Here is a 17,036-nt window from a genome sequence, read left to right as displayed (position 1 = left end):
CCTTTATCCAAGCACTCCATATAGTATGGTGTTTACTATTGCTTTAAGCTATTATTTTGTCTTTACATAGTTACTTAATATGTCTTTATACTTTCCTTCCAAAACAAGACTTTTAGCTTTTTAAAGAACTTGTTGCTTCTGGTCCTCCACCGCTATTTGATAGGATAGATACCACAAAGTGCCACACAGCTAACAAAACAGAAACATGGGTCCCCGTTACCCTCTTGTTCTTAGGTTTTTAACCTGAAATTTTCATTTCTGACCAATTCACAAATTCTTGTCCCTATTCTTTATTGCTGCATCTTGCCCACAGAGCTACACTGCTGGTTAATAGCTCAGACTTCGGAGCCAGACTATCACTTTCTAGTTTTATGACTTGTGATCATGAAACATTCTTGAGAGTAATGTGTGCGCATACACGCACGCACACACACACACACACACACACACGCATACACGCACACACAAACACACACACACACACACACACACTATCCTTAGACTAGTGCCTGGAATCATCATTTCAATTTCGAGGTCTTTGAAATTAGTGCTTCCTCTAGGTCTGACCTCTGGTTTTCCTTCTGGGCCAGTTGCTCATCATTTATATTATGAGGTATCTAGCCATTCTGAGTAAAAGCTTCAGTTGATATGACCCATCTCAAAAATGATACCTAACTGGGACGCCTGGGTGGCTCAGTTGGTTAAGCAGCTGCCTTCGGCTCAGGTCATGATCCCAGCATCCTGGGATCGAGTCCCGCATTGGGCTCCTTGCTCGGCGGGGAGCCTGCTTCTTCCTCTGCCTCTGCCTGCCACTCTGTCTGCCTGTGCTTGCTCTCTCTCTCTCTCTGACAAATGGATGAACAAAATCTTAAAAAAAAAAAAAAAAAAAAAAGATACCTAACTTATAGACCTTCAATGATAGTATAGCCATCAAGTGTGTCAATTCTGAACTGCCATAATCTATGACTCAAAACTGACACTTTGATTTTGTTGATCTGTCCTTGATTTAAATCAATTCTTACCACCATCTAAATTTTAGGAACTTTAATATAGTGCACCAATGGAGAAAAGTCATCTGAATATTTAAGAAAAAGTTAAAACCTTTCAGTGAAGAATAAAGCAAATTGTCATTGTGATCATTTAAGAAGTGATTGAGTAATTATTTAAATGAATACTTTAAATTACTACACAAACAGATAAACATTTTTAGACACTAAATGACCCCAACACAAGTATTTACACTTACTGTATTTTGATTTAGAAATTTTTTCTTTAAACAGAATGCTATCCCCCAACAGCTGAGGGTTACATTAATTACTGTACCTAATTAGTTCTTATGTGTACATACATAAATTGTCATTTTAATTCTAAGTTGGAACATATGTTATTTCCTGAAAGATATACAATGGGCTTTGATGTAAGCATTAAGCTGTATCTATAATATCTTTTCAATTACCCCACTGCTGAATGGAAATGATCAATAGTGATCTGCCTCACCAGAAACCACAGTTGTTCATGCGTCAACAAATTTTTTCAAGGTTATGCTTATGCAACTGACTACGGAAAAATAAGGAAGAGGATCAAGAAGACTGTTAAGATATAAAGTGGAGAATGGCAATAAATTTTATTTTAAGGTATACTGTATGAAATAAGTTTTCAAAGATTCTAAGATGTAAAAAAAGTAAATAATTTTTTTAGAGCACATCTATAAAAACTAAAAAACCTTTTAAAACCTATTCACCTCATTGCTTTCACTAATCCCTTCTGAATTAAGTTTTTTATTCTTTAAATTTAGAGAGGACAAATTTATGACCCAGTGAAATATCAATTGGCAAAATGATTTGCTCTGGCTATTTCCAAATCTAAATGTCTTTCTATGTATTTGTTATTGTACCATTTGAAATGGATGAAATTTTAAAAATTTGATAGGTAAATTTTTTTTGTGGGTTAACCTGAAATACAGGTAGTATGGAGTAGGTTTAATTCCCTTTGGCATCAAAAAATGAGGTATGAATGAATGGACAACAAGTACATGTGAGGGGTTATTGATTTTAATATGCCTTGGTCAGATAAAAGCATTTTCTTTTATGAGACCTAAACCAAAAGTTATAAGGGCAGATGCTTCTTGCCTAGGCAATATACAGCCTGCCCCAGAATGAGTATGAGTGAGTTAATTAGGCTAATTAATTAGAATGAAAATGAGGGAGAAGGCTGGGGAATGCCAGAAAATGTCATTTTCCATACTAATGCACAAATAATGTATAAAAGAACTAGTATGATGCAACTTATTTATGCCAAGAATTCAAAACCCCTCAAAAGATTTATCAGTTGTCAGGGAAAATGTTAAAAATAGTGCTGATAGATTTTAGAGCTATAGAGACATCGGAGATCAGACGGTGCAACTTCCATATTATTAAGAGGAGAAAAGTAAGGCACCATAAGATATTAAATAACTGTCTTGAAATCATGTTTAATTCAAATAACTGTAGAACTGATCACAAAGTTCATTTTGGCCAAATACTACCTTTTCATAATTAGTTTGAGATGCAAATACTCAAGAATATGTAGCAAAACTGGACTGAAAGAGTCCTTTTAAAATTAAGAAATTCTGACAATGCCTTGACCACAAAAACTTTGAAGTGAAGATAACTGCTCCTTAGTTTTCTCTAAAGATCTAAATTAAAAGGATCCTCTAAAGTGAAGATTATTTTCCTGGAGGTGATTTAGAAAACACAGGCCATAATTCTGGTTCTTAAGAGGAAAAAATAATAATCTTTTATTACATTTGGACAAGATTTTATTTTTTAGGAATCACTGCTTGGCTGTGAGTAGTTGTTGCTTGCTGAATATTATTCACACTTCCTCCCTCATAGCAAGCTCATGTGTAACAGTCTTAACTTGTGGGATGGGTTGGAACACTCCATTCTAGTCCAAGGTCCATAGGTCATTATAAACCACAAATTCCTCCTCCCTAGGGAAGTGTCAAGGGATGTGGTATTTCCTATATCATTTTTCTGTAATCTCCTTTAGTCTAAAATACAGTTTATGCCACTCATCACCAGATTTAATATATTATAATAATACCTTACCTGGTAATTAATACTGACAGAAAAATCTTTCCCAGATTGGCACCTATGGAATTTCAACTGTCTAGTTACAATGAGGCATAATGAAAGAATAAACATTTCAAAGGCCTGATAGGAAGAAATTTTCCCCACGAGATGATTTTGATGGTCTAGAATAGGAGTTGATAAGCTTTTCCCTAAAAGGGTCAGATAATAAATATTTTGCATTATATGGTCCTGATAGAATCTCAAACTGGCCTGCTGCTGCATCACGAAACCAGCTAAAAAATTACACATAAGTGAATGGGTATGGCTGCATGTTTCAATAAAACTTTATTTACAAAAACAAGTAGCAAACCAGATTTGAACCATGGGTTACAGTTTGCCACCTCTTACACAGAATTGATAATGATTCAAGAGAGTTTGGACCAAAATTTAAATTTTAATAAAATACAGTTATGGCCTTCCCAGTGAAAATCACTACACTTGAAGATACCTAGTTGACCTGCCTTTTGCCTCAGACAAATTAAATATATTTTAAAATCTTTTCAGCTTTTCCTATTTACCTCTTCTTTGGATTGTACAAATTATAATGAAGATTTCTAGATTTATTAAAAAATTAGACAATTTTGGGGGCACCTGAGTGGCTCAGTTGGTTAAGCATCTGACTCTTGATTTCAGCTCAGGTCATGATCTCAGGGTGGTGAGATGGAGACCCAGATGGGGCTCCACGCTCAGAAGGGAGCATGCTTGAGATCCTCTCACTCCTTCTGCCCCTCCCTGTGCATGTGCACATGTGTGCGCTCACTCTTTCAAATAAATAAATAAATCTTTAAATAAAACAGACAACTTTTATCAACTAAGGGAACATTTGTAAGAGTTTGAGGCTACAAAACAGCAGCTTTTCAATTCTATGCTAACTATGATTGCAATATAATAATTCTTTTTTCTGGACTTAACAAGATAGATTTTACAGGATTAAAAAAAATCCTTACTACTTAGAATTCTTAAAAGAAAGTCATTTTTATCACTGGACAGATCCATTATTAATCTGAATTATTTTCCTGGTTGATCATTTAAAAAGCTCTCCTTGTTTGCATATTTTGATTCCATACTACTTTTTGGTTATTATTATGGATTGGACTAAAAATATAAGTACTATGTATCCAACTTAGTAAATAATTTAGTATGCAATTTCAGTGTAAATTATAATTCACTTAATTAGTGCATGTATAGGTAGCCCCTTTGTCCTATCGAAGATGTTTAGACCAGATGAATGGCATTTATAAAATTTGATGATATCTCTATTGATTTAAGGAAAACTGGTAAATGGCATTTAAAAGTAAAACATTTTCTCATTATAATTCTAATTCTTGTGTAATTTTAATTCTAATTCTTGGTATAATTGTAATACCTAAAAGGACTGGCTAACTGATTAAAAACTTGTTGACTTCAGACACACAGAAAAAGCAACAATATCCGCTATGGTTATATGTGATCCTCCTACATCTTATACTATAGGACAAGTTATTTGAAAAGTTAAGCATTTGGATTTTTCATTCTGTGTTTCACTATCTTTTAAAAGTAAAGACTAAAGGGAAAGATGTAGGGAAAAGAGTCTTCATTTCAACCTTTCAGAAAATTTGGTAAGGGTAAGATGATGTCAAAGGAAAAATTGTTTAGGACAAAAGACATATAAAGACAGGAACTAACACACATTAGATTTCTTCCTTCAAAGATTTCTGAAAACTTCAAAAGGGGAAGATTACTTCACAGACTGGAATGTAAGCCCAGTTGGAACTAAGGTCTATAGGGCTTTTGAGGTGTCTAATGCTAAAAATCTCAAGTTGACTCTAGTTAAAAAAAGCTGGAGAGGAGAAAGGAAAATTTTTGTTCTGGAAAAGTGTTCTTCTCTGATGCAAATAGAAATCCATCTTACAAAGGAAGAAGTAGAGATGAGTTGCCTTAATTTAGTCTTTTGGAAAGAGACAAGAAGATTATGAATTTGCTAAAAAACTTTTGTTTCTTCTATGACTTTATAAGCTATGAGATATCTTATTTTTTGTGAAAAATTTCCAAGCCCAAAGATATTCATACAAATTAACTTGAAATACTGAAATCCAGTTTTGGAAAGAAGAAGAGTATAGAGAATCTGAATTTTTAAAAAGTTATATAAAAAAGAGGTCTAGTAATTAGTTGGTGCTCCATTTCAGATATTTTACCCATTTTCCTTTTTTATAGCTTTTCTGTTTGAAGAGATGGAAACATTCAAATATTAAAAGTATTCCACAATGTGTTATAAAAACAACTCCCAAATCCCTAAGTGGAAGTAATAAACTTCCTACTACCATACTGATTAAATCAGTTCTAATCTTCCGTGAATCTAGTAATAAGAATGGAATAAACTTTTAGAATCACACTGTAAACTTCAGAAGAAAGAGAATGCCAAATATTAATCTGAAAAGCACATTTCTCATTAGCAAAGGAGTCTCTGGGTTTTTTTTCCCTTTATAATGCAGCAAAAATGATAAAAATCATAGCACATATTACTGAGTCCTTATGTAAGCTGTTCCATTTTATTATATGTTTATTATTAGGGACAATTCTGTAAGGAGGTATTACATTTATTCCCCTTACCACATATAGGAACAAGCATAAAGAAGTTGAACTTTGGTGCAAATAGAATCAAATGTCCTCATTTTGTTGTTATTTAACAAATGTTTCTACATGTGAGAACTGGTTTATCTAATACAAATGAATACTAATTCTTTAATAGAATTTATAAGAACACACAGATTAAATCGGCAGAGTTCACTGTCAATCCCCTTCAAGAGTTAATTTGCTCACATAGGGACCAGATAACTCTTAGAAAGGCATTTCTTGCTCTCATCTTAATTATGGCAGCCACGTGACCCTTTTTGATGGGAAAGTAATAGAATTTTCAATTTTTTTAAGAAAAATCTTCCATTTTGATAAAAAATACTACTCTAAAATAATGTTATGGTTTGCTTGGTTCTATAATCTCTATAAACTCTTGTTCTGATTTAGAGCGCAAGTAAAGACTGGTCATATATTATTAAGAAAATTAAAAAAATATTATTAAGAAAACCTGATAGAAAAGGATACACCCACAAGACATCCTGAATTTATTTGAAGTCTGTGTTCTTTCACTACTACAATTGCTATAGATATGTGGAAAGCATCTATAATTCCTTTGCTGCATGACTAGTTTTAAACCAGACTATTGAAAATAAGCATTTTGGGGAGACATATGGAAATAGCAATTTTCTGGGAATGTATTACTTCCTAAAAAGTCAACTATTTTTGGCCCAGAGTTTTCTCTTTAGAAGGTGAGGCACCTATCGGGAATTTATTTGGGTGAAACTGCTTTTAAAACACCTGGAGGAACTAGAGGGTATCATGCTTAGCGAAATAAGTCAATCGGAGAAAGACAACTATCATATGATCTCCCTGATATGAGGGAGAGGAGATGCAACATGGGGGGTTAAGGGGGTAGGAGAAGAGTAAATGAAACAAGATGGGATTGGGAGGGAGACAAACCATAAGTGACTCTTAATCTCACAAAACAAACTGAGGGTTAATGGGGGGGAGGGGGTTGGGAGGGGGGGTGGGATTATGGACATTGGGGAGGGTATGTGCTATGGTGAGTGCTGTGAAGTGTGTAAACCTGGCGATTCACAGACCTGTACCCCTGGGGATAAAAATATATTATATGTTTATAAAAAATAAAAAAAAAATAAAAAAAAAAAACACCTGGAAAACAAGCACAAAAATTTAATCCCATATAAAATGCGTCTATGAATGGATAATTCACCTGGAAAGCTTAATTAGCAATTTTTACTCAGCTGACAAATTCTCCTTTGTTGAAACCTAATGGTAGCTATTGAGGGGGAAGAATGTTCTTTTTATCATATCAAATTTGACTTCAAATTAACGGTGTGGAATTAAGTTGGTGTCATGTGCTTTTACTGTACTCCTAGCCTTATACTTAACTGCTAACTGAAGGGCAATCTTACATTTTCTATTTAGTTTGCCATTTGACCACCAATTGAGTTTAGATATGATGTGTCAGATTTCCTCATGCATACACTGTTTCATGCTTTATATTTTTATTACATATTACATAACACACATGGTAAATGCTAATGTTTATATTACACATTTATACCTAATATTATATTTTATATCATCCTTAAATATATTACTTCTGTAATATATAACATGTTATACCAAACGTAGATAAAAGATAAAACATTGTGTATAAGAAAATTTATTCTATAACTTACCATGTCCCATATTAGAATATGCTTATTACAGAGATTACATTAAACATCTTACGTGTTTCTTAACTTGGGTATTACTTAGGACGAAAGATTTGTTGAAAAGACTACAAATCAAGTTTCACCCACTATTTTCAGCCACTGCTCAAACTTATACCTTAGTAAGATCACACTGCAGTGAAGTGACATTTATTTTGTAAAGCTTCAATATGTATTCTGCATTCTTTGAAGTATATTCTGAATTACGTTACTGAAATGGAACTATGATAGAAGAAGCTTAATTTGCTAGCTGTGCTGGAAACTACTAGAACCACAGTAGTGTTAACATAGAAGGCCTAAAGGGAGTATGTAAATTTCAACAACTAGTGTAAGAAATTAACTTATGGCAAAAAAAAAAAAAAACCTAAAAATCTAAAACTGCCTATTTTCTTCATGAGATAATTATGCTGGAAATGCTAGAGGTCATTTCTAGGAGTCTAGCAAAAAGTTATTCAGTGTTGCTTTTTGTTGACAGATGGAATTTATGTTTAAAGATATAAGAATATATAATTATATCAGAAAAAGAATCTTGGAGATTCTTAAATTAGACGACAAAGGACATTTTAACTATTTTAAAATGTCATGTTACTGCGTGAAAGTCAAAGTTTCAGTTTATGGAAGCACAAAGTAAAACCCTTCAGGGAATACTTACTCTTTTCTGTTCTTTCACATACTCTATCAATTCGTCTCTTGTTCTCTTCACTGCCTCTTCCACAGCCTTTTCACTTCGCTTTTGCTCTTCTATTATTGCTGCCCTAACAGTTTCCTGTTTGTGGGAGGAAGGAAAAAAAAGTCAGGGAGGTATGCATTAGGACATGTTTGTGTCCATTTCATATAAACGTCAAACTCCTCTGCCATGGGTTCAGTTCATTCCAAAGTGTATCTTTAAACAGGAATAAGAATTTGCAAAATCTTTTAGAATGTTAGAGATTCCACAGAATTCATTTTTCTAAACTGAGTGAAAGGGAAAAGGAATGGAATAAGCCATTTATTGCAGGGAGCGCCTGACAGACTCCAATGGCTTCCTTACCAACCTTTCATTTGATGTTTACATGATTGATTGCCTTCCTGTACTTTGCACTATCCACATAAGACTTCCAACTTGTGTTTATTCTTCCAAGAACACCCTAATGCTCTAGCTGTTTTATTCACGTTTAATTTTCCCATCATACAGTAATCAAGTGTGGTCTGGGTGAAGATTTACAGCTAGTTTGGTCCTTCTGCCAGGTTAAGATGTTGAGAGCTGGACACCATGAATAAGAGGTAAAAATTCCACCCTGTGTGCTAATATTTGACATGAGGAATCTGGGGAGAAAAGTGGTACTTCCTATTTTACTGAAATTGTAATCAAGTCCCTCGGAGATTTCAGAATTTCAGATAAGGAGAAAAAAAGGCTAAAACTGAAAAACAAGTACAACGCTTTTCAGAAAGTATATTTTCTGCTAACATAGCATATCATGGATTGATGAATGCCATGAAATAAACTTCTTTAACTTGCACTTATCTATATAGGCAGCATCCTTCTTTTCAGGCGACCGGTTAGAAAATGCCTTGAAATTTCGTGGGAGTATTTGCTTCATTCTGTTAGTCTTGAGGACTCTTTACTTTGTAGCGAATGCTTACTTTTGTTTGTTTTTTTCCCAATTATTTTAGATATGTGTATATAACCCAGGAAATATGAAATAATATAAAGAATTTCCTGTTGTGGATATATTTACTGCAGAAAATTTGAAAATGGGGGCACCTGGGTGGCTCAGTGGGTTAAGCCTCTGCCTTCGGCTCAGGTCATGATCCTGGGGTCCTGGGATCGAGCCCCGCATCGGGCTCTCTGCTCAGCGGGGAGCCTGCTTCCCTCTCTCTCTCTCTCTCTCTCTCTCTCTGTGCCTGCCTCTCTGCCTACTTGTGATCTCTCGGTGTCAAATAAATAAATAAAAATCTTTAAAAAAAAAAGTATTTCTTGAGATAATTGTTTAAAAAAAATTTGAAAATGAAGAAAATTATGAACACAAAACAATATACACACATCATCACACTTGGGTATAAAGAAGGTGGGGCTCAAACTATACATACTATTTTCTAACTGGTATTTTACACTTAAAATATATTTTGAATACTTTAACCCATGATACATTCCTTTATAATATGATTTACATTCCATTGCATGGATATGCAAGAATTTATTTTATCAGTCCTTATTCATGTGTGTTATGGTTGTTTTTAATAAAATAAAGCAGTGCTAAGCATCCACATATGTATTTTTGTGGTGCATGTTAGATATTTCTGTAGATGATTTCAAGAAGTAGAATCATTTTGGCCAAAGTATGTAATTTTTGAGTTCTCTTGTAGCTTCTGACTTTTTGTACACATTTTTGTTCAATAAGCAGTCCATGGAAGTGGCTGTTTTCTTACATCCTAGATTACATTTAGTCCCATTAATGTAATGTTGTTTTTTTTAAAAGATTTTATTTATTTTGAGAGAGAGAGAGACATAGCAAGGAAGGGAACACAAGCAGGGGGAGTGGGAGAGGAAGAAGCAGGTTTCCTGCCTAGCAAGGAGCCCGATGCGGGTCTCGATCCCAGGACCCTGGGATCATGACCTGAGCCAAAGGCAGACACTTAATGACTCAGCCACCCAGGCACCCCAGAGTCCCATTAGTTCTTTAAACCTTCACTTATTTGAGGGAGAATGACATCTAAATTTATTCTGTATTTTAAAAAGATTATTATCTGGTACTCAGCAAGTCTCATAGAAATATCAGGAGCATACATATCATCTTTAATCATCTGCCTGATCATATCTCCTCATTCCACTTCAATACTGGTATGCTCATAAGTTTTTTTGGGTTCATTTATTAAAACAGACAATGAAGTCACAAATCTACTAATTCCTATAATGGCAGTAACTTTGAAAAATGGTTACCATTTTATCTTCAATCACTGAATATATTAAGCTTTAGTTCCATTGATAAAATAATAGAGTACTGTTGTTTCCTTAATTATTTGTAAAGATTAAAGTTGAAAACCTATGAAGACAAAAATGAGAACCAATAAAATTATTTAAACTAAAATCACCTACTATTAGAATTCTTACTGGTTTCACACTAATTTGAACTTTGAAAATTTTCATATTTTGGAAAGGCAAAATATATTACTAAGCCCCTGAAATAGAACACATTAATAGTTCTAGAGTAGAGAGTGGGTAAATTAAAAGTATAAAAATATTCACATCAGTTCAGGTCAGGTTTTGCCAATAGTTGAGTTATAAAATCCTTAGCTTTCAGAGCTTCTGGAATTTTAGAATTGCAGATAAGAACTGTAGACCTGGATTATTTGAATGTAAAAGACAAATCCATGTCACACTAAATACCAACCAGAATTTCTATGTAGCAAGGGTCATACCAGTAAATGCGACCAGACTTGTTTGTTTGAAAGCAAAACCCTCAATTTAAACAAAAAAGGATATGTCCAGAAAAAAACATGAAGAATTAGCTAATCTGTTCTTTCATTGGCTTTTGGGGGGTGTAGAGTTTATTATCTGCTCAATCCACATTTTTGAGGATCCTCTTTGCTTTCTGAGCTGATAAAGAACCATTTTCAAAAAAAGTTCCTTAATTCAACTCTCCTCTCCAGTTGAAAATTCGGTGACAGTCAAGGTTGTGAAATTCATCCTTAAAAAATACTTGCCAATAAATATATTCCTCTGACTATAATATAAAAAGTAAAAGTTAAGCCATCCATTTTCTAACCAGACCAAATTCTGAATTAGTTGGAAATAATTAGTGAATTTTATGTGCAAGTATACAAAGTGCCTGTGAATGTCTGCCTAGATGTTTTGTTGAATTACCTATGAGATATGAGGATCGGTCTAAGATAAAATATACCTCACAGGGAATGAAGATTTGCCACCAGTGAGTATATTCAAATAGGCGATTATAATGAGTATTTTCCAGAATATTTTAGGAATGGTTATACCACTGGAACACGGTATATTCTCTAAGGCAGGTTTCTCAGCCTTAACAGGATCGACAATTCTTCGCTGGGAGGTGTGGGGGGATGTCCTGGGGTGAGCAGCATCTCTGACCTCTATTCACTAGATTGCCGCCAGCTGAGAATCACAGCTGTAAGGCCAATAGTTTGGAGGGACATCCATTTGCATATATGTTGCGATCTATCAAAATATATCAGTTATGTCTCTCATCCTATCAAATATTTTTATCTAAAATATATGCAATAAAAAATAGGATCTCTGCAAGAAATCATATCCAAATGATTACACAGCTAGTTTTTAAATGTGGAAAAAAGAGTTCTACATACTAATTTCTTTAAAAACTGAATGATTAGGAATCAGTTTCTATGCTATAACAATTAAATACATCATGATGAATATCATTTAGGGCTAAAGGTTTATGTGACATTTTATTTAAGAGTTTTAATTTCTCCTTATTGCTCAGAAGTATAGCTATGCTTTAGTTTCCATTAACCTACCATACATTTCAGTAATCATAGGATCATGAACTAATAAATGATCTGCGGTGTTTGTTCTTTTTCAGGGTAATTTAGTTAAGGATTATAAACACAGTTAAATTATTTATGGAACAAATTTCAGCAATCAACTCAACTCTGGTTTGTGGGCTATAAATCATAGTATCAGAAATTCTCTGGGGCAACTGTGTGTTTCTTTTTTTTCTTAAATACACAATGTATGCATATTTCATAATTATAGATTATTTAAAATGTTGCACATGGTTGTGAAAATGTACCTTAGAAAATGAGTGTTTGAATCATGAGTCAAGTCAAGCTGCCTTACTGTTAGTAAAATTGAGACTTTCACTCCTATACAAATTTATGAGTTCAAACTACAGTTCCATCAGTGCTTCTCAGACATTGATGCAAACACAAATAAAATGTCTATATTTCAAAATCCAATTACTGTGCAGTTAAGAAACTTTCACCCAACTTTCAACTGGAAGTAATTAACCTACACTGTAGTGATATGCTCAATGTAAAATATTAATAGAATAACCTAATTCTATAATGTAATGAATATGCTCAATTAAAATCATATGCTCATTGACAATATCAATATTTGATAGTATCTACCTGCATTAGGCATTTTTAAAGATGATATATGTAGAATCTCATATCAGCATTAATGAGTTTTGCAGCCATTTTTCATGTTAGGTGTATCTCACTCTGAACCACAATTAAGCAAAATGTTATCTTCCCCAAGGAAAATCCTATTGTCACTGGATTTATGTTATTAACAAATATTGGGGCATCTGGATGGCTCAGTCGGTTAAGTGTCTGACTCTCGGTTTTTGGCTCAGGTCATGATCTCAGGATCCTGAGATCGAGTCCTGTGTCAGGCTCCATGCTCAGTGGGAAGTCTGCTTGAGATTCTCTGCCTCTGCACCTCCCCCTGCTCATGCGCTCTCTCTAAAATAAATAATCATTAGATTTTGAATTTCATCAATAAAATTTGTGAAGTTTTTATCCTCTTGTTATGTAAGCACCTACATAATATTCTTGATTAAGCCTTGATAGGCCATAAACCCTATAACTATTACTATATGATCCTCTATAGAGAAAGAATGTCAATCCCTGATTTAGGTCATGATTCTCCAAGTCAGCCACCCGGGCTGGACTCAACTGGACAGTACTTTTAGTCTTGGCTGGGGTCTTCCATGCACATGAAGTCAACTGTTGGGGCTGATGTGGCTGCCACTACTGAGTAGCCTCAGGTAGCAAGGCTTGTTTCTCCTTCTTGTGATCTCCCAAGCTCTAGCAGACTAGCTCAGGCATTGTTACCTAGCATCTGGACAGAATTGCCGAAGAATATCTTCTGATGATCCTATGTTACTACAGCCACATTATATTGGCCTGAGCGAATAAGCATTATGAACTGATTCCCAAATTCTTATCTAATTGTCCAAACATCTTCTTCTCAGTATATTCAAAGATATCAGGCCTTCTATTATGTTTATTGCATTGGAGACATATCTCATGGACATATTTCCATACTGGATTGGTTGTTCTCTAGGTCTGTTACATAACTGTCTAATTTGGATCTCTCTCAGGTGTATTTCTGGAAATTCACCACATGGCTCTTGAACTATATAACTCCAGCTTTCTGGATACCATTGAATTCTTCTTTCTTGGTTTACTCCTTTGTTTTGACAGAGTACCTCCTGTAGGAGATTCTTGAGAAAAGGCACATGGAAAATAAAAGTTTCGGTATTTCCTTTGTTTGAAAAATGACTTTGTTCTACCCTTACCCTTAATTTATAGTTTGGCTAAGTGTGGATTTCTAGCTTGGAAATTTTTTTCAGTTTTAAAGGTTTTTGAGAAGTTTGATCTGATACCTCTTCAACTGTGTAAGTTTTTTTTCTTCTCTAAGAAGTCTTACACATGTTCTTGATCCCCATTTCTCAGAAATTTCATGACAAACCTAGTTATAGGTCTATTTAGAAACTTAGGTCTTACAATCTCATGCACTTCATGAAAAACTCATGTCCTTCAATTTGGGAGATTTACTTTAATAATAATACTAAAAATACATTATTTCTTGCATTCTATTTTCTGTTTTTCAAGAATCCTTTGATTCAGCTAATGAACCTCCTAAGCTGGCTAATTTTCTACTCTTTTCACTCCTATTTTGTTTTTGTTTTTTGAGGGTTTTTTTTTTTTCTTTTTAATACCCTTGTCTCTGGAAGACTTTTATAACTTCATCTTTTTTTTTTTTTTTTAAACTTTCTAGTACATTTTAGATTTCTAATCTTTTATTTGGCTTAAAAATAGGATCTTCTTCCTGTTTCATAGATGTAAAATCTTCTCTTACCTTTAAGAACCTTAACAAGTTTCTTTTTAACTTTCCACACTTTACAGAGTGTTTTAATCCCTGTTTTTCAGGGAAGTTATCTGTTCATACTTGACTATTTGCTTGTGTTTAAAGAGGAGAGCACTAAAATGCTGAGTAATATTTCTGTGCTTGCAGTTGTGGTTTATGGACTGTGATCTTAATAGCAGAGTAATCTGGCTCGGTTGTTTCCTTGGGGCAATTTCTGATACCAATACATTTGGTATTAGTATCAGACCCAAGGTCTTTTATCTTGGGCTGTCTAAATTCCTCAGAAAAGAATCTTCCAATTTCCTGTCTGGTTGTAGGCATTCTGAGAGCTGGGTTGGAAAAATTGCTAAGGCTCTCCATAAGTAGTATGAAACTTTTCACCTTGCTCTCCCCCCAACCCCATGTCCACTTTGCCTTGGTTATCCCTGGTCCAGAGACCCCACATTTTTTTTTTCCAGGGAATTAACCCAAGGTTTCTGTCAGAAGTGGAAAAAACGTGTGGGGGCCTAACTGCTTATTAAATAGACTTTCAATCTTTCCTTCTAGTTGAGTTCTCCCCTTCATTCCCACATCCAGAAGTTTCCGGTGCCACAAACAAACCTTTAGGAGTTTCTACAATATACACTGGTCTTCTCAGTTTCTAGTGTAGGGTTCCATTTCACTAGTTTTTATTTCAGTGGAGTTTTAGAAGGGGGTGGACAAAAACACGTATACTGTCTGTTCTTTTTAACAAGATACATGTTAGGAAAAATGTATTAAATGTTTTACTTGGAAATAATTTTAGAATTACAGAAACTTGCAAAGGTAGTACAAGAGTTCTCATACACATTTTACTCAATTTCCCCTAATAGTAACATCTTACATAATTATGGTACATTTATCAAGATAAGAAATTAACATCACACTACGGTGAATGCTGTGAAATGTGTAAGCCTGATGATTCACGACCTGTACCCCTGGGACAAATAATACATTATATGTTAATAAAAATAATTAATTTTTAAAAAAGAAATTAACATCACACGATAATAATAAATAGATTATAGATTTTATTTGTATTTCACCAGGTTTTCCACTAATGCCTTTTTTCTGTTCCGGGATTAATCCAGGGTAAAATGTTGCATTCAGACATCATATCTCATTAGTCTCTTCTAATTTCTGACAGTTTCTCAGTCTTTCCTTTACAACACTTTTCAGGTATTTTGAAGAAATCTGGATTTATCTCTTTTTTTTCTCATAATTAGACTAGGGTTCTGATTTGGGGGAAGAATACCACAGAGATGAAGCATACCTCTCATTATATCATATGAGGGGAGTGTGGCCTTAAACATAATTTATCACTGGCTGTGTTAACCTTGATCATTTGTTTAACATGGTATCTGCCAGGTTTTATGGCTATAAAGTTAAAACATTTTTTCCCTTTTATAATTTATTCAATTAGACATGAACAACTAAGCCCAGCCAATACTCAAGCAGAGGTGAATTACGTTTTATCTACTGGAAATGAGTGTGTATCTACATTTATTTCTAAAGATACATGATTATTTTTAGACTATAGTTTGTTCTATAGCTATAGAACTGTTGCGCATTTCTAATTCTTGCTTCAGTTCTGCAATTTATATTTTTCTTGCCAAGTTTTCATCTTGTCTAAGCTTTACAGCTGATTGGTACTAATTTATTTATATTGCTTATATCATGTTTAAAATCTGTATTGCATCTATTTTAGGTCACCTGATTCATTCTGACAATGTTCACTAATAAGATCTTCATCAATCTTGTCAAAGATTTGTGAATTTTATGTCTTTTTTAAGAAATGATAATATTTTGAAACTTTACAATTTATGTTGTAAATTTCTGTCATAAACTTTATTATTTCTTCCTATTTTCTCTGGATTATCCTATTCTTTCTTTTCGAACTGTATTAGTAAGTTGGGTGTTAGCCCATTCTTCTCCAGTCTTTTCTATTTTCTAATACATGATTTAAGACTATGATTTTCCTTTGAAGCATCACTTAGATGTTTCTCACAATTTTAAGTAAATAGCTATTTTAATAATAACTACATTATTTTTCCTTTGTGCATAGCTTTAAAAAAATTTGCACATACTGAAATGCACGAACCTTAAGTGTATGTACAGCTCTGTGGATTTTCATATACACATACACCCATTCACCTACCACCCAGATCAAGATAAAGAGCATCTAGATATTGCAGAAAGTTCTCTCATGCTTTTGCCCACCAGAGATAAACACTATTATAATTTCTATCAAATGCCTCAGCCATATGTGCTTTATCATGCATCTCATCCTTCCTCACACTGGAGTAATGTATGCACTTGACACATTCCCTAGTTCACTGTAAGGTCACTGAACACAGTGGCAGTTTCATTCAGGTTTGTAATCTCTGCAAAAACTATCATTTGTCATGCTCATAGCCAGTATCTGATATGCAGTTCCCTGGACATGCCATGGTCTCTCTGGTGGAAGTCAGTTCCCCTTAGCCTCCTCCTGTGATGATCAAATGTACTCCTTCTGCACAACTCAGTCTGAGCAGCATCAACTGTAATGTTCCCTGAAATGCTTTAGACCTTCCACGTCTTTTCACAGGGTGGTGGGTTTAGCACCCCCTGTAGGTGTTCAAAGAGCAACCTAAATTTTATATCTCAAAGCACTCCACAACTCACCACTGTAATAGCTGCTTTACTTATCTATCTTACCAACTTGAGATCTCTTTGAAATCAGGGATTATATTTATTACAGTTCATATTCTTTATGACTAGAACTAA

General features: G+C 34.1%; 1 protein-coding gene across 6 annotated transcripts in view; it reads right to left on the bottom strand.

Annotated features, from left to right (window-relative positions):
• The window catches only part of LOC111159953 (coiled-coil domain containing 91), a 267,794-nt gene that overhangs the window by 51,047 nt on the left and 199,711 nt on the right, over positions 1 to 17,036 (bottom strand). For all 6 annotated transcript variants that reach the window (XM_022522669.1, XM_022522673.1, XM_022522672.1 and 3 more), the window contains one exon: positions 8,058 to 8,171. In XM_022522669.1, the coding sequence (XP_022378377.1) occupies positions 8,058 to 8,171 (114 nt within the window). The remainder of the gene's footprint in view (positions 1 to 8,057; positions 8,172 to 17,036) is intronic.

The sequence above is a fragment of the Enhydra lutris genome, unplaced genomic scaffold, assembly GCF_002288905.1.
Source record: "Enhydra lutris kenyoni isolate GAN:26980312 unplaced genomic scaffold, ASM228890v2 scaffoldscaffold72, whole genome shotgun sequence".
Taxonomy (NCBI): domain Eukaryota; kingdom Metazoa; phylum Chordata; class Mammalia; order Carnivora; family Mustelidae; genus Enhydra; species Enhydra lutris.
This window is presented reverse-complemented; position numbering and strand designations above follow the sequence as displayed.